This window comes from Oxyura jamaicensis, chromosome 33, assembly GCF_011077185.1.
Source record: "Oxyura jamaicensis isolate SHBP4307 breed ruddy duck chromosome 33, BPBGC_Ojam_1.0, whole genome shotgun sequence".
Lineage (NCBI taxonomy): Eukaryota > Metazoa > Chordata > Aves > Anseriformes > Anatidae > Oxyura > Oxyura jamaicensis.
The window spans coordinates 319,802-335,630 of record NC_048924.1 but is presented as its reverse complement, the minus strand read 5'-3'; the positions used below and the strand labels follow the sequence as shown (position 1 = coordinate 335,630).

The 15,829-nt window shown below is 59.9% G+C and overlaps 3 protein-coding genes and 1 long non-coding RNA gene across 6 annotated transcripts in view; 3 read left to right on the top strand and 1 right to left on the bottom strand.

Moving 5' to 3' along the window:
* The first annotated feature begins 6 nt into the window (after positions 1-6).
* On the top strand, positions 7-1,403 carry LOC118155611 (retinol dehydrogenase 5-like). Its single transcript, XM_035308993.1, has 3 exons — positions 7-89; positions 434-597; positions 668-1,403. Exons 1-3 carry the CDS (start codon positions 13-15, stop codon positions 895-897), a joined length of 471 nt encoding a protein of 156 aa, XP_035164884.1. The 5' UTR covers positions 7-12; the 3' UTR covers positions 898-1,403.
* Positions 1,404-3,975: 2,572 nt separating this feature from the next.
* On the top strand, positions 3,976-8,802 carry GPR182 (G protein-coupled receptor 182). Of its 3 annotated transcripts, none has more exons than XM_035308967.1 (2): positions 3,976-4,126; positions 5,615-8,802. In XM_035308967.1, the coding sequence occupies exon 2, from the start codon at positions 5,623-5,625 to the stop codon at positions 6,715-6,717; it is 1,095 nt and encodes a 364-aa protein (XP_035164858.1). In that variant the 5' UTR covers positions 3,976-4,126; positions 5,615-5,622; the 3' UTR covers positions 6,718-8,802. The 3 variants fall into 3 exon arrangements, with proteins under 3 accessions (XP_035164858.1, XP_035164859.1, XP_035164860.1); XM_035308968.1 differs by having other exon boundaries at positions 4,060-4,188; positions 5,612-8,802; XM_035308969.1 differs by having other exon boundaries at positions 4,071-4,192; positions 5,616-8,802.
* Positions 8,803-12,151: 3,349 nt separating this feature from the next.
* ZBTB39 (zinc finger and BTB domain containing 39) overlaps positions 12,152-15,829 on the bottom strand; it is a 4,070-nt gene continuing 392 nt past the window's right edge. Inside the window, exon 2 of the mRNA XM_035308965.1 lies at positions 12,152-14,838. Within this exon, the coding sequence (XP_035164856.1) occupies positions 12,597-14,735 (2,139 nt within the window). The 5' untranslated portion in view covers positions 14,736-14,838 and the 3' untranslated portion in view covers positions 12,152-12,596. The remainder of the gene's footprint in view (positions 14,839-15,829) is intronic.
* LOC118155600 overlaps positions 14,871-15,829 on the top strand; it is a 19,580-nt gene continuing 18,621 nt past the window's right edge. The window contains exon 1 of the long non-coding RNA XR_004745918.1: positions 14,871-14,883. This is a non-coding gene — a long non-coding RNA (uncharacterized LOC118155600). The remainder of the gene's footprint in view (positions 14,884-15,829) is intronic.

Genomic DNA, 15,829 nt, shown 5'->3' with positions numbered 1-15,829 from the left:
GTGGCCAGCGTGATGGGCCGGATCGCCTCCTTTGGCGGGGGGTACTGCCCCTCCAAGTACGGCGTGGAGGCCTTCTCCGACAGCCTCAGGTATGGCAGAGGCCAGCCTCATCCCACTCGGGGCTCCTGCGTGCTAGGCAGTTGTGCCCAGCTTTCCCCACACAGGGCTTTGAGTCGTGCCCAGCTGCCTCCCATCCCCGCAGCTAGGATGAGCATCGAGCCACGGGGACGGCTCGGGAAAGACATCCCCACGCGCTGGGAAACTTGGGCAAGGCTGGAGCCAGAGGTTGTGCAAGCAGAGAAGGGTTTTGAGGAGCCCCAGGGAGAGGCGAGGGCTCCCTGGCTGCCACCTGGGGGACAGAGGGGTGTCAGGGGGTCCCCATTGCCTCGCAATGCCTGGTCCCTGGGGTGCTGATGGCCCCCTCCCCGGCCAGGCGCGAGATGCGCCCCTTCGGGGTGCAGATCTCCATCATCGAACCCGGCGGCTTCCGGACGGGGATGACCGACCCCGGGGTGCTGGTGAAGGCCTTGGAGCACCTCTGGGAGAGGCTCCCAGCAGAGACCCAGGCAGCCTACGGCTCCCGCTACTTGGAGACCTGTGAGTACCCCCCCTCCCCAGCCCTCACACCCCTGGGGCTGGGCTGCTGACCCCCGTTTGTCCCCCCCAGATGCCCGGCGCATGGCCCTGCTGCACCGCCTGAGCAGCTCCCGCCTGTCCATCGTCACCGGCTGCGTGCAGCACGCGCTGCTCGCCCGCTGCCCCCGCAGCCGCTACACGGCCGGCTGGGACGCCCGGCTCGCCTTCCTGCCGCTCAGCTACTGCCCAGCCTGGCTCTCTGACACCATCATCACTTTTATCCTGCCCAGCCCGGCCGGGGGGACACCTGCACGCCCCTGAGACGCGTGTCTCTGCTCAATAAAGCTGCTGTGAAGGGGGCTGCCCATGGCGAGCTCCATCCTCAGAGCTGGAGACGTGGTTCTGGGCCACCCGCTCTGCTCGAGATGCACCCAAGCCCTTGCCCAGAGCAGCTGCGAGCATCAGAGCCACGGCCGTGGAGACAGCTCTGCCCTGACAGCCCTGCGGGGGTCCCGCAGCATCCCCTCAGGCAGCAGCAGCCTCCCTCGGCGCTTCCCAGACACCAGACCTCAAGGACACCTCGCACTGCTTGGTGTGCGGGGTGCGGACACAGGTCCCAAGGCAACCAGCCGTGGCCTGCAGGGAAGACAACCCCAGTGCAGCCTCCCTCCAGGCTTTTATTTGGTTTTGGGGGGTATTTAGGGCCAACCACTTACCCGCATGCCAGATCCACAGGCTCTGGAGCTGCCGCATGGTTCTGTAGTGCTCTGGGTGCCTTTATCCTTAGCTCACTACCTCCCTCAGCTGCTGAGAGCTCGCTGTGCCCTTAGCACAGGAGGAGAAATCCCCAGCCGCCAGCTCCTGGCTTCATCTGAGCAGTCAGGGACCGCAGTGCAAAGCCCCCAGCGGCACAGCCCCGCTGTCTGCAGGCTCCCCTGGCACCAGGTGGATGTTGCTGGGTTTCAGCACATCAGCTGCGTGGGCGGCAACTCACATCCTTCATAACCCTAATTAAGGGCTGATTAGCAATGATAAGCTGGGAGACAAGCCCCTTAGGTTGTGCACTTGCCTGCGGGGTAAAAGCAGCGTTAACGGCAGCGTGGCTCCCACCCACCCGAGTCCCACGGTGCTTCTCCCTCGGGTGCAAGTGCAGGACAGTGCTGGGGCGAAGCCCAGACAGGGAGCACTTGGGGCCCCCATGCATGCTGTGCCACAGCCCCGTGCAGCAGCCAGCAAAAATTTCCTTTTTTTTTTTTTCAATTTTTTTCCTTTTTTTTTTTTTTTTTTTTTTTTTTTTTCTGGGCATGGCAGGGTTACGGCATCCTCAGCAGCCTGCACGGCACCACGTCCCTGCACGTCCCCGGGGGGGTGCAGAGCACAGCGATGATGCCGGGCAGCACTGGGAGAAAAGCTGGTCCCAGAGCAGCCCGGCCTGCTGCCAGCAACCATGAAGTACAAATCCCACGGGAATTTTGGGCCCAGATGCAGCTCCATGGGGTAAAAGCTCCAGCGGGGCTTCAAGTCTCTCGGGTGCTGGGTGCCGGTGCCCCAGGGACACCCCCTCCAGAGCTGAGCTCCCCCAGCTGCCGCTCCCGCCCTGCCCCGAGCCCTGGAGCGGTGCCTTTCCGGAGAGGAAGCAGCCTCTTATCCCATTTATCTCCAAACAAATGGGAGAAATGGGCCCCTGGAGAGGGTGGGGGCCCCTTGGGCTCTCTGGAGACAGTCACGTTTGGGTGCCGGTGGCCTTGGAGCATCCCAGCAGAAATTGGGAGAAGGAGCCGAGCTACTTGCCCCAGCTCCTGTCCTCCTCCCGGCAGCACGGCTGGCTTGGAAATGCCACCAGCTCCTGCAGCTGGAAATCCTGGCCGAGATTGGGCAGCCCCAAAACGCCCCCAGGAAAGCCTTAGGTCCCTCGGGTTGCTCTTGATCCAACCGGGCAGGGTCACCTGCGTCACTCGGTCCCTCCTGCTGCGTCTACCAACACTTTTGTTCTCCACAGACAGGTCTGGTCCTTCCCTAAGCCCTTGGGAAATAAAATCCCAAGACAAGGAGCTTGCCCGCCCACAGTGTTTGTGCCATCAAAGCTGGATCGCACGCCCCAGTCACATAGGGTGAGGGAGATGAAAACAAATAAATGACCCCGGGGCCCTCACACCGGTGCCTGGCCCTGCAGGGCAGAGCACCGTGGCTGCAGCTGGGCAGGACAGAGGCCAGGGGCTGTTGGGGCTGGATCAGCTCCTCACCCCCTCACCCCCTCTTAGCATCGGCCCCTGCTGGCCGTGGCTGCGGTGCGTGGCCTGGATCCGATTCCTGCCTTTCCCAAGGGCTTGCAGAGGGCAGTAACTCCCCTCAGCTCATCTCCTCCCGCCTCAGGTTCATGATCTGTTACATGGAAACGAAACCGCATCCCTGCCCTGCTGGGAAGGCGCAGCCAGAGCCAAAGACGAGCCCCCTGGCCCACGGCACAGCATGGCATCCCTGTGCCAGCCGCGGGGCAAAGCGCACCCCGCGGTGCTGGGGGTGAGACCAAAACCCCGCGTTCCCCTTTTGCAAACAGAGGCTGGGACCCTGCGGGGCCGGGGTACCTGCTCGCTGGGGTCGCTGGCGACTGGCCTGTTGTTGTGCAAGGGCCGACTTATCAGTGCCGTATGCTTCCCTGTTCCAGCCGTGCCTTCCTTCCGAGCCGATTGTTGATCACAATGTCTTGTCTGCACTTGAAAAGGAGATTTCCTGCAATTGTTTTGCAGGACTTGCAGCTCGATGCAAAACGTTCTGCCTATCAGCCCCCTCCCCAGCGTGGGGGCAAGGCTAAAGCCCCCTCCCTTCCCCTGCAAAACTGCCAGGCAATCACGTTGGGTTGATTAATTGCTGCCTGGCCAGAGGTGTTGCTGTGGAGATAGCCATCTGCAGCGAATTCCGATGGCTGAGGAGGCATCGCAGCTCCAGCTGCCCCCATGCCTAAAGTCCTGGCTCAGAGGCAGTGCCCTGGGGGATGCGGCCGCTCTGCCCCCCCAGCAATGTGCCGTGTCCCCAGCGCGCCGATTTGGGGCTCTTTCCCCAAAGGAAAGCCTGAGGGCCCCCGAGCAATGCCTCAGGGACGGGCATGGCACATTCCCCCTAACCCACCTTAACCCTTGGGGCTCCCAGCAGATTCATTTTCCCCCCTGCCCACAGCACCAGCGAGCCCTGGGCAGGATCAGGCCCATGGCTTGGAGGTCACCAGGTCCTGCGTGGAGCAGGCGGCAGATGGGGTGGCTCCGAATCGCCCACAGAGCCCCTCTGGTGCTGATGCCGGCACCTTCCTGAGGCCTCCCCTTCCCCAGCGCACCGTGACCTCAGGTGCTTGCCAAGCTGGGGGGCTGGAAGCCGCGTCTGACGTCCCCTCGCACTGGGCTGTCTCAGGATATCGGGCTGCCATGGTCATTTCCTGCTGGGGAGGATCCCGGAGCCCACCCCGCGCCCTGCGGCAGCCGCGTCCCCGCACGCCCAGACGAGCGCCAGCCGCCGTGCCGCGAGGATTGCCCCACGCAGCTGCTCCGCACGCCCGCCGGTGAGCCAGCGCACCTCGCGCCCCTCTCCCACCACTGCCTCGGGAGTTGAAAGCCCCGGGCACAGCCAGGCTCTGGCCCCGCAGGCTTCTCGCCAGAGCTTTCAGGAGGGTGACAGCGCCTGGGCAGGGCTGGTGCTCTGGGGGCACTGGGGGCACTGGTTGTGGTGCATGGAGCCCCGCGTGGTGCCGTGGGGTGCCCCGGTGCAGCAATGCACTCGGCATTCCCGGGGACGGGTCCTCTTGGGAGTTTTGCAACAGGGTCCACTGCACCTCTGCCGTGCTGGGATCCGCAGGCTTTCACGCTTGTGGCAATAAAAGGATGCTGTTACATTTCCCTTAAGTTCATAGTGTTGGTACCTACTTGGAGCCCTGAGGGGATCCAGTGCAGTGCGCGGCAGGGAGGAGCGAGGGAGCGTTCCGATCTGGGCTGCTCGGCACCTGCACACCACGGCGGGGGCACGGCTGCTGCCGCGGTCTCCTGCATGCTTTGTGGTCCTGGGCGCAGCGCCGGGGGGCACCTCTGCATGTAAGGGCAGGGTGGCAGCAGCTGGGACCCCACCAGCTCTGCGCCAGGGGGACCTGAGCACTGCGGGGACCTGAGCGCGAGAGGCGTGGAGGCAGCTGCAGGGAGCAGCAAGGGAGGCTCCCAGGCTTGCAGCCCCATGCTGATGTTGCCGAGCCTCAGGGCTTGCAGGTGCCCTGACTGGGTCCTTGTCTCTGCCACCTGCCAGTCCCCAGCACTGCGTGTCCCCAGGGTATGGCCACAGCTGGCTGTGGGCCAACAGGGATGGAAGCGGGAACACAGCTGGGGGACTGGGAGGCTGCTGCTTGTGGCTGGCGTTTGTCTGCGATGCGAGGTTAACGTTCAATGCTGATGCAGCGTCTTTGGGGGGATGATGTAGGAATTTACCCATCGGAATAAAATCCCATAGGATTAAAACAAAATACATACCTACTTCCAGAACCTCCCCCAGCGACTGAACTTCGCCAGGAGAGACCAGCTGTTTTTTCTCTATTTTCCAGCTGCCCCACTCAGTGCAGCCACTTAGATTTTCTATCAGAGTTTCTCTTTTGATCTTTTCTTATGTCTAAATGGAAGCTCCTGCCCCTTATAAATAGGATTTTGTTTGTTTGATTGTTTTCGGGGCGGGGGGGGGGGGGAGATCTCTAGCATCCCTCAGTGCAAGGAGGCAGAGGGATATAAAACAAGACCTGGTGAGCAAGTCTCCAGACAAGCTTAAATCAAGCAAGCCTCATACTGTGACACCCACAGCTGGGTCTTTGTGAGACCCCTGTGTCCCATACCCCAGTGCTGCAATTCAGTCGCCATTTGGGATGGCCAAGAGCAGAAATTGAAGTTACCAAGAAGCTGAGTGTGTGGATGCTTCCCGGCCCTAGCACCTGGCAGGGGGAGGACTCCCAGCGTGGCTGCAGCTCTCTGCCCCTGCTGAAGGGCTCTGCACTTCATTGCTCTCCCTTTCTTTGCAGCTACCAGAATGGCTGAGACAACTGCTGCCCCCAGCGAGGCGCCCACTCTCCCAAATGAATATGGGGACTACCACAACTGGTCTGAGCTGTTCCACCTCTTCAACTACACCTACACATTCTGCGAGTTCAGCCTGGATGAGAACGTCAAGCGGGTCGTCCTCTTCATCCTCTACCTGGTCATCTTCGTGGTGGGCTTGGTGGAGAACCTCCTTGTCATCTGGGTCAACTGGCAGACACGGGGCAACAAGAGCTTGGTGAACCTCTACATCATCAACATGGCCATTGCCGACCTCGGAGTGCTGCTCTCACTGCCCATCTGGATGCTGGAGGTGATGCTGGATTACACCTGGCTCTGGGGCAGCTTCCTCTGCCGCTTCACGCACTACTTCTACTTCGCCAACATGTACGCCAGCATCTTCTTTCTCACCTGCCTGAGCGTGGATCGCTACGTGTCCCTGACGAGCTCCTCCCTCTTCTGGCGTAAGCACCAGCACCGGGCACGCCGCATCGTCTGCGCGTGCAGCTGGGTCCTGGCAGCAGCCATCCCCTTCCTGGAGGTTGCTCACATGCAGCTGGTCAACACCGGAGAGCCCATCTGCATCTTCATGGCCCCCTTCGAGACCTACGACGAGTGGGCGCTGGCGGTCAGCTTGGCCACCACCACCATTGGGTTCCTCATCCCCTTCCCCATCATCACCGTTTTCAACGTCCTGACGGCCAGGTTCCTGAAGCGCACCAAGCCGGAGAGCAGGAAGCACTGTCTGCTCATCTACGCCTACATCATCGTGTTCCTTGTCAGCTGGCTGCCCTTCCACGTCACGCTCACGCTGCTCACCCTCGACGGCAACCACATCATCCTCCACTGCACGTTCGCTCACTTCCTCTACTTCTTCTACGACATCATAGACTGCTTCACCCTGCTCCACTGCGTGATCAACCCAATCCTCTACAATTTCCTAAGCAAAAACTTCCGCAGCAAGCTCATCTCTGCCGTGGTGAAATACATCCCCAAAGACCTAGCCGGACAGAAAGGTGCAGACAATTCCTCCTCCACCACGCAGCACTCCATAGTCATCACGAAGGACAACAACCCCCCCAATTAAGCGGGGCGTTGGGCTGCCCGCTCATGGCTGGCCCCAGGGGGGCGGCCAGCTCCCTGGGCTCACCGCGGTCAGTAAGATTATTTTCCCTGGTGCTAAGCAGACACTTTGCTTTTAAACAACACTTCTTGGCTGGCCACCTACTGTGCTCTGAAGGCAAGGGCAGAGCGCCAGACGTGAAATGAGATGGTGCAGGGAGCCACAGACACGTTGCCTCTGATGTGCTGCCCTATCGGATCTGTTTAGCTAATAAAAGAATAAGAGAAAGAGATATTTCCTGTTTTCCAAAGAAACACTTGTACTCTGCCTGCTCCGAAGCCTGCCCACAAACCCACTGCTGGGACCCGACCCCAGAAGCCCCCGACCTTTCCACGGCAGGGTACACGCTGCCCTCTTCCTTTAGCCCAGGGTTTTCTGCAGCCCCTACTTTCACTTACCCGTGTGCTCTGGGCATATCCCACTGCAAAGGTATGGGAGGAACGCTGCCCTTCTGCTCTGATGCTTTCCCGAGCAGGAACGAGATGAAATTCATGCCTTTGAAAGACAAACCTTCCCTCGCAGCACCTGGCAGGGAGCTGAAAGCCTGATTTTACAGAAATGAAGGCAACAAGACCCAGAGGTGCTGAGCATGACACAGAACTGAGCTTTAACGAGGGGAGGAACCACTCAACATCAGCAACTCTTTGAGAGCGATTGTTCAAACCCAGCAGTAAATTAGGGACAATTAGAACTGGGTTTCACTGCACAAGTCTGCCTTCAAATATGACTGGGGAGAACCGAGTTAGGGTTCCTGGTTTGTGTACTGCAGCAGGAGACCCAGCTCATTAACACCGGTCTCCTTTAAAGCATCTCGTGCTGGGTTCCTCAGCCGCTGGGCACCTTTCTAAGTACCGACGGGCTCTGGCAGTCCTTGACACGCACTCCCCCTCAATCAAAGTCGCACGGAAGGCGTGCACTGCGGCACTTCCATGTGCACACATCCTCGGAGCACGGGCTGCAAGAAACTGGAGCATCTGGAAGAAGTTCCTCCTCGTCTGGCTTCTGCTCAGTCACATGCTGTGGGTCAGGCCCTGGGTAGGGGAAGGTGAAGGAGCGGTAGCTGCTGGAAGGGAATTAATAAATCTGGAGGCCTTGAGCTGCTTAAGAGACCCATTTTTTAAAAAAGCAAGGCATAAGCAAATTGGACCGGATCCGAGGACAGGATGCTCGCCTCCAGCAGCAGAGGGCAGGATGTGTTGGGCTGACACAGACCCACGGTCACCATGGGCCGCTCCGCTCCCCCACTGCACGCCCCAGGACTCCTGCGCAGAGATGTCCCTGCTCGCCTCCAGAAGGGGACCGGCCCAGGCAGGAAAAGACAAATCCTTCTCTGTCACAGAAATATTTGCTGAGCAGCCAGGGCAGAAGTCAGCCCCCCGACACGAGGGCAGCCCCTTCAGTAGGGGATGCGGAGGCAGCCGCTGGCCGAGCACGGCTCCGGGGCTGACCCCTCTCAGGGCTTCCTTTGCTCGTGCCCTCTCATTCTCACTGAAGAAACTGAAGATAAGCACACAATAGCAAGACATCTGATACATGACATAACCCAGACAGCACTATATTCAAGTTACTTAAACATGTACAGCTTGGTATTAGACCTATTAAACTTTTGTTTTAAAGAAAACTCCCCTAACGCATCCGCAACTTTGTGCACTGCAGCTCACAGTCCTGGAGGCCGGAGCGGCCTCACAACCCCCCCGGACAGCACGAGGCAGGATTATTTCACCCACAGCTTCACCCTGAGACCTGGCTCCAACACCCTGCGGGTCCTGCAGCTCCCCTTGACTCCCTCCCAGCCTTCCGTCGCCCGCTCTCGTGGGACGCTGTCCCCGCAGCGCGTTCCTTTAGCACTTCCCAAATACCCGCTGCTCCTGGGCCTCATCCCCAGCTTGAATTTGTCCAGCACCCGCTCCTGGCACTGGCTAACTTTATAAAAGGAATTGTTATTATTTTCTTTTTAATAGAGAAACAAGGCACAAGAGGTCAACGTTTTTCATTTTATTATTCTAAATAAAAACCACACTTTGTGCTGAACAATGGAGTATAAAAGAACCTGATGTACAACGATTTTAGACATCTACTATTTGGGGGGAAAGTTTACAAAATATACAAAACTTTACAGCAAATAGATAGTAAACACTTAAATATCAGGAGGTCAGTACCTACTATTAACTTAACAAAAAGGTTAGACAGCAATTCAACTCTTTTTTTTTTTTTTTTTTTCCTTTCTTCTGCTTAATTATTTTGTTAAGAGACCCGGATCCTTCAAGAAAGGGGAGGACAAACCAGGACGGCGCGATGCATTGCAGGGGTCGGAGCCAGGCAGCTCCAAGCACCCTTCGCAGCGCCGTGGGGGCCGCTGGGGCCCCATCCCAGGCCTGGTGGGGCTGGCCGGGGGGCCGTGTGGGGCCGGGCCCGGTGTGGGGTGCGCCATGCAGCCCCCCGACCACAAGGGAGGAGAGCTCCCTCAGCCCCTCTCAGCCATGGCCCCGTCCCCACACTGCCTCCACGACCGAGAGCTCGCTGCCGATCGCAGGCGGCTTCTCGTGGGAATAATTCATGACCACACAGGGAAGAACCCAAGACAGAATCATCAGGGACCTGAGCGCTCTCTCCCCACCCACACACCAAAAGCAGCCGGCAGAAGACGGGGTGGGCTTTTGCTTTCCTGTCCCTGTGCTCAGAAGGGTGGGCTTGCTCTGCCCACTACTGTTTCAGTGTAAAAGCTTCTCTTTTTGGTTTATGTGCACAAAAGGCTTTTGCTTCACAGCTTAGCTAGACACGGGGCTGCAGGCAGTTACCACGCACCAGTGCCCCGAGGCATCCCGAAGCTCATTGCAGCTCCTGGGGCATTTCAGGAGGGTCTCAAGGCTTTGAAGACTCAGCGGTCCCAAGCCTCCCTCACGTCCTTCCTAACAACCTCCAGAGCAGACCACGTCCGTTCCCCACATGCCCCGTCCACCAGCACACCTCGCCACCACCAGGACAACAGAGGCGACCCTGTGCCTCAATGAGCCCCCCGGCAACACGCTGCCGGCCCCCAGCGCGGCTCCTGAGCCCTTCCCTTAGAGCCAGCAGGGTGGGCACGGCTCCCCGCTGCCGGGGGTCCCGCACCAAGGCCACTGGCTGACCGGCAGCGCCCCACACCCAGCCCTCAGGAAGCGCAGCTCCAGCTGACAGACACCTTCCCCATCTCCCACCTACCATCCCAGTACCTATTTTCCTCTGTAAACATACTGCAGGCACCGAAGTGCCAAGCGGACAAGTCCCATTAGGCACCTCCAGCAGGCAGTCAGCCAGCCCAAACCTGGCCAGCACTACACGGATGGGGGAAAGGATGCGAACCCCTCAGCAGCCTCCACTTCCCTTTTTCCTCCCAGGTGAGGTCGGTTCCTCCACCGCTGCCCTTTGCAGACACCGAGGTGGGAGAAGGAGGGCGCACCGGTGCTGCAGGTGTGGGAGCAGAGTTCCCCTGCAGCCCCTGGAGGGGACCGGGGGGAGCAGGGGGATGTGGCCCGAAGGAGGCTGCAGCCCACAGAGAGCCCACGTGGGATCGGTTCGGGAAGGACGGCATCCCGCCGGGGGGACCCCGCGTGGAGCAGGGGAAGAGCGTGATGATGAAGGAGCGGTGGAGAGGAAGCATTGCAGGCTGACCACAGCCCCTGTTCCCCTGCACTGCCTGGGGGAGGAGGTAGAAGAGGGTGGATGGGAGGAAGGTGTTTTCAGTCTGCTTTTAGTTCTCACTGCTCTTCCGTTCTTAACTGGCAATAAATTAATCTTCCCCAGGCCAAGGCTGTTTTGCCCATGACGGCAAGTGAAGGGAGATCTCCCTGTCCTTTTCTCAACCCACAAGTTTCAGTCTCCCCTCACCTTGTATTGCTACATAGCTCGTTCCACAGGACTTGGATGGGACTAAAGGAAGAGTTGCTTTTGATGGGGAAGGCTGTAACAGGAGTAAAATGACCCAGCTGGGTGGCCGTCATACCTCAAGAAACCGGTACAGGACAGGAGAGGATGGAGGCTGCCATCTCCTCGGATGCTACACGTTAATACTCACGAGGTGCTTTGCATCTTCCACGCGCTTTGCAGATGTGAGCCAGTAATCTTCAGCACACTCCAGGGAGGTAGGTCGGTACCACAAGTGTTACCACCCTCATTTTACAGATGAGGAAACTGAGGCAAAGAGGTGAAGTGACTTGCCCAAGGCCACAGTGGAGCGGGGGGAGCAATCCCCAGGAATTCCTAGCTCACAAACCACGCGTCCGGACCACGCTGGGCTGCGGGTTGCCCCTTCGAGCGGAGGGGAAAGCGGGGTGATCTCACAGGGTTTGCAAATCACTAGTTTTGTTTTGTAACAGCATATCTTTGCAGAAGCACAGGAGCCCAATTTACGACGACTGTGGCTTGAAAGCGCTTCCTGTTTGTGAGGTAGTATGAGTTACCTAAGGGCAGTTATAACTCACGCTGTGGTATTTGGAAAACATGTTCCTCTCCACCTCTGCCCCACAGCAGGATAGCATGGGAACGAGCTGGTCCCACCCTTCCTGGTGTAAACACTGCCGGCAGGGCCGGCACGGCCCCGGGAGCCCACACTGCAGCACACGCGGCTCCCAGCGGCCGCCCCGGCACGCGCCGCGGTCACGGCGACGCGACAGAAGGCGAACGAACTCACATCGGCACCAACACCGTCCTGCAGCGCTCGCTGGCGAGGAGACGCGTCCGGGATGCGGCAACCCACGGCGGCAGTGCTGGCAGCAGCAGGGGCCGTGCCTCCGGCAGAGCTCCGTCCTTCCCGACGACGCCGACGGGGAGATAAGGCCACGGTTTTGTCTTGTGCTCATGCGCCGGGATCACGCAGCCTCAGCAACGCTGCTCCCCGGCAGCTTCCAACACGACGCCCTGGGGCGCAGCGAGCGCCACGTGCACAAGAGCGGAGGAGACGCCAGCATGCTCTCAGCAGCCGGAAAAAGCTGGGCGCGATGACGCCGCTGCCAAGCACCTCCTAGGAAGCAGCCGATCCCTCAGCACGGAGCTGCTGCCCTGCCTCGCTTGGCCATTCCTCCACGGGACCTCCCTGCTCGCAGCACGCATCCCCTCCGAGCAGCCCCCTGCTCAGGCTGCTCCCCACCACGAGGTGGCTGGCTCCTTCCTTTCCCTTTGTCCAAAAACGGGGTCTTTGAGGACGGCAGCAGCATCACGGGCACGGCAGCAACGTGCCCAGGGCCCCCAGCCGCCCTCCGTTGCCTGCCCCTGGCATCCCACCTCACTGCCTGCTCATCTCCCCTGCAGCGGGGGCAAGGCCGATCCTGTGACACAAACTCTCCTCACAATAGCAGCAGAACCCCAGTGATGCCTAGAATGAGTCTTTTTTTTTTTTTTTTTTCCATCTTTTTTCTTTTTCTTCAAGTCCAGCACCATCCTGCTCTAGCTCTGTCCCTCTCTACTGAGGTCAGGTGTCAAAATATCTTAGCAGCATCAGTTTGTGGGTAAGCTCAAACTGAGGGTTAGCCTAGTCAAGTGGGCTAAAAGGTTTAAAAAAAAAATCTAGATTCAAAACCTAGTGAGAAATGCTAAAAACACAAAACTCATTGGCCTCTAACAGGATCAGAGGTAAGTAAACACAACGGACTTCTCAGAAACAGTGATGTAGCTTACGTGCTGTTGATTTGTACAATGCCAATCTAAAAAGCCCTTGCAAGGCCAAAAATTAAAAAAAAAAAAAAACAAAAACAGAAAAGGAGGATTCCATCCGTGACGCCTGACCATTAAATAAAATAAGCGACGTTTCTCCACAGCTTCTGTCACGAGCGTTTGCTCCTTTGCTGGCCCTGCCCTGCCTCACCCCATCAGCTGTCCGCGTTTTTCTCCGCATCTTTGGAATGGATAATGTACATGAAAGTCTGCTCGATGGTGAAGTCCGGGGGCAGGCTGCCTTTGTGCACGCCTATGTGCTTGCTCATGAGGTTGAGCGTGGAGCTGTAGTGGCCGCACACGGTGCAGCGGTACATGAGGGCCCCTGAGTGCGTCCGCAGGTGGCACTTGATGGTGGAGCGGCCGCGGAAGAACTTGTGGCACACCTTGCACTGGTAGGGCTTCTCTCCGGTATGAATCCTCCGGTGGTAGTTGAACTCGCTGGTGTGGGCAAACCTCTTCCCGCAGACCTTGCAGCTGTACTTGCTGTTGCCTGGCTGGCTCTGCAGTGCCAGGTCTTCGCTCAGGAACTCCTCGGGCAGCTTCCTCTTCTGCAGGCCCTGCGGCTGGAGCCGGTCACCGAAGCTGGGTCGGATGTCCAGGCCGCCGCCGCACTTGTGCTGGCTGACGTGGTAGCGGTACGCTGCCTCCAGCTTGAAGCTCTGCCCGCAGAAGTGGCAGCGGAAAAGGGCCTCCTCCACGTTCTGGTGGACGGCCAGGTGCTTCTCCAGGAGGTGCCGGTCCACAAAGCTGTTGGCGCAGATGGAGCAGGAGAAGACCGAGATCCCCAGGTGAGACAGGGCGTGCCACATCAGGCTGCAGAGGCTCAGGTGCCTCTGATCGCATACGCCGCACGTCTGGCTTTTCAGGTTCACGTGGTCCAGGATGTGGTTGCGGACGGTGTGGAAGTCTTTGGCCAAAGGCTTCCCGCAGGCGGCGCATGCCAGCTCCGAGCCGGATCCTCCGCCAAACGCGCCGACCTTCCCCGGCAGCGGGTCGCTGGGGTGGACAATGACGTTGTTGTCGAACACCCCCTCTCTGCGGTGCAGGGTGAGCTGCCACTGGGTGAAGAACTTGGTCTCACACATGTCGCAGGAGAAGAGGAAGATGCCGATGTGGGACAAAACATGAGTGACCCTGGAGTTCCGGTCCTGGAAGTGGGTTTCGCAGACCTTGCAGTTCCCGGTCAGCAGGTCAACGTGATCTCTGGCGTGCTGGCGGATCAGCTGGATGTTGGGCTCCAGCACCTTCTTGCACACCTGGCAGGGCATGGCCTTGCTATCCCGGCTGTCGTTCTCAAAGGCCAGCTCTTCCTCGCTGTCGTCGCTCAGCTCAATGACTTCTTCTGACGGGCCCAGCTCCTCGCTGGCATCTTCGAAGTGCAGTTCATCCTCGCCCAGATCCTCCAGCTGAAGCTCATCCATCTGCACAAAGCCCTGCTCTTTGGAGTGGTCGCTGTTGCTGGGACAGGAGTTGCTTCCCGTGGAGATGTCCAGGGAAGCGTCAGTGGTGAAGAAGCCGCCCTTGCTGTAGTCACCGTTGCTCTGGACTTTATACTGCTGGCAGGAGCTCGTGGTGGTTTGAACAACGATGTTCACGCCACCCAGGCTGGGCTGGGCTGCCATGCTCACGGCAGGAGCAAACTGCCCCACATCTGGTTCCTGCTCCGTCTTGGGAGGCTGCTGCTGCTGCATCAGGGCAAGGGCCTGGCTGCTTTCGCTTGCGTTATTCCTGTCGTCCTCCTTGTAGCTGCCCGCTGCCTCCCCGTGCAGGATGTAACCGCGCTCGGGGCCGAAATGCTCCCCGCCGCTCCGGATTTCCCCCAGAGAATGGTTCTGCTCAGAGGAGGCGCTGCTCAGAGGAGCCGACCGGCCCTCACCCATGGCCAGGGAGGGCTGCTTGGGGATGGCCGAGCTCTCCAAGTCGGGGAAGGTCGAGTGGCAGGCCTGCAGCAGGTCCTCCATGCCCAGCCGCTCCGCCACCTCGTAAATGACGCCCACGTTGATCAGGTCTGTGAAGAGCTCCGAGGTGTACACGAAGCTGAGGATCTTCTCGAAGTTGGCTGGGGTGATGAAGTCCACGACGTAGGTCCGAGCGGCGTCCAGCCCCGTGTTCAGAAAGAGGTTCTGGAAGTAGCCAGCGGCGCAGGCCAGGACGGCCTTGTGCGCGGCGAAGGAGCGGGTGCCCACCAAGATGGTGACGTCGCACATGGTCTCGGAGAGCCTGCACTTGTTGAGTTCCTTCAGCAGGTTGTTGGGGTGGTTGGTGCTGTGCAGCTTGATCCTCATGCCCATCTTAGCAGCTGCTTGGGGGTCCCTGTCCTGGTCAGCTGCTTCTTCACGCCCTCATCAGCCGCAGGAGGTGCTTGGCATCCAGAAAGTGGCAGGGCAAGGGGCTCTGCAGAGAGTAAAACATCAAAACCTTTAACACAGCCAGAGAGGGGTCGGGGCAGTCTTACCTCAAACAGCCCCCCTCCTGACAAGCGAGTGGGAGCCAGCGCTTCTCCCTAGTGGAGAACTGGAACCCCTCTCGTACCAGGAAATACAAGAAAAAAGCCGCCGGCTCTGCCAGCGATGCCCCAAAGCTCCCGCTGCGTCCTGGGCGCCGCGCTTGGCTCTGCTGCCCACTGAGTGGCGGGGGGGGGGCTCACCTCCAGGCCTCTCCAGCACTGCTGCCTCACAGACCCCTGCCCGCCGCCCACCCTCGCTTCAGGTCTCCCCCGTACCCACGTGGGCGCTTTGGTGGGGTCTCGCCTCCGCAGCGCAGCGCTGGGCCCCCTGTGGACCACCTCCCGGCCCCTCCTGCAGCCCCCAGCCCGGCCGCCCCCTCCTGCCCATGAGCCCCCAGCCCACCCTCGGCACCCAGGGCACCAAAGGCCCCTGACGTGCGGGGACACGAAGGGGAACCAGCCGAAGCGTGTCTCAAAAGCCCCGTTTGCTGAGCGGGTCCCATGCCAGCGTCCCGGCACCAGCATGGAAGAGGGGGGCACAGGCTGGGGGGTGCTCGGCCGGGGTGCACCCGGAGCCCTGCCCCTCACCCCCTGCCCACCCTGGGGCCGGTGGGGGGTCTGTGGGTGCAGGGGGCGCTGAGGAAGGGTCCTCACCACTCCGCTGGAGGAGGGGGGTCTGTGGGTGCAGGGGGGAGCCAAGGATGGGTCCCCCCCCCAATCTGGGGTGCTGGGGGGGGGAGTAAGAAACCGAGCAATGGGGGGTAGAGGAGAGGGGGACGGAGAGGAGGGGGGCACGGATCTACCACCCAGGGAATGAGCACCGGGGGGGGGGGGCACCGGGGGTGGGACACCGGGGGGGGGGGGGGCACCAACCCGCCCCCACAGGGACGGGGGGAATTGGCCACGCTGCCGCGATTTCTGCAGGGAACGGCGGGGGGG

What these genes read in the sequence shown, in the direction of transcription:
- LOC118155611 (XM_035308993.1), top strand. Translation starts at nt 13, where the DNA reads ATGGGCCGGATCGCCTCCTTTGGCGGGGGGTACTGCCCCTCCAAGTAC. An exon ending in GCCTTCTCCGACAGCCTCAG is followed by an intron (nt 90 to 433) that starts GTATGGCAGAGG and finishes CTCCCCGGCCAG; the next exon opens with GCGCGAGATGCGCCCCTTCG. An exon ending in CTCCCGCTACTTGGAGACCT is followed by an intron (nt 598 to 667) that starts GTGAGTACCCCC and finishes TGTCCCCCCCAG; the next exon opens with ATGCCCGGCGCATGGCCCTG.
- GPR182 (XM_035308967.1), top strand. Translation starts at nt 5,623, where the DNA reads ATGGCTGAGACAACTGCTGCCCCCAGCGAGGCGCCCACTCTCCCAAAT.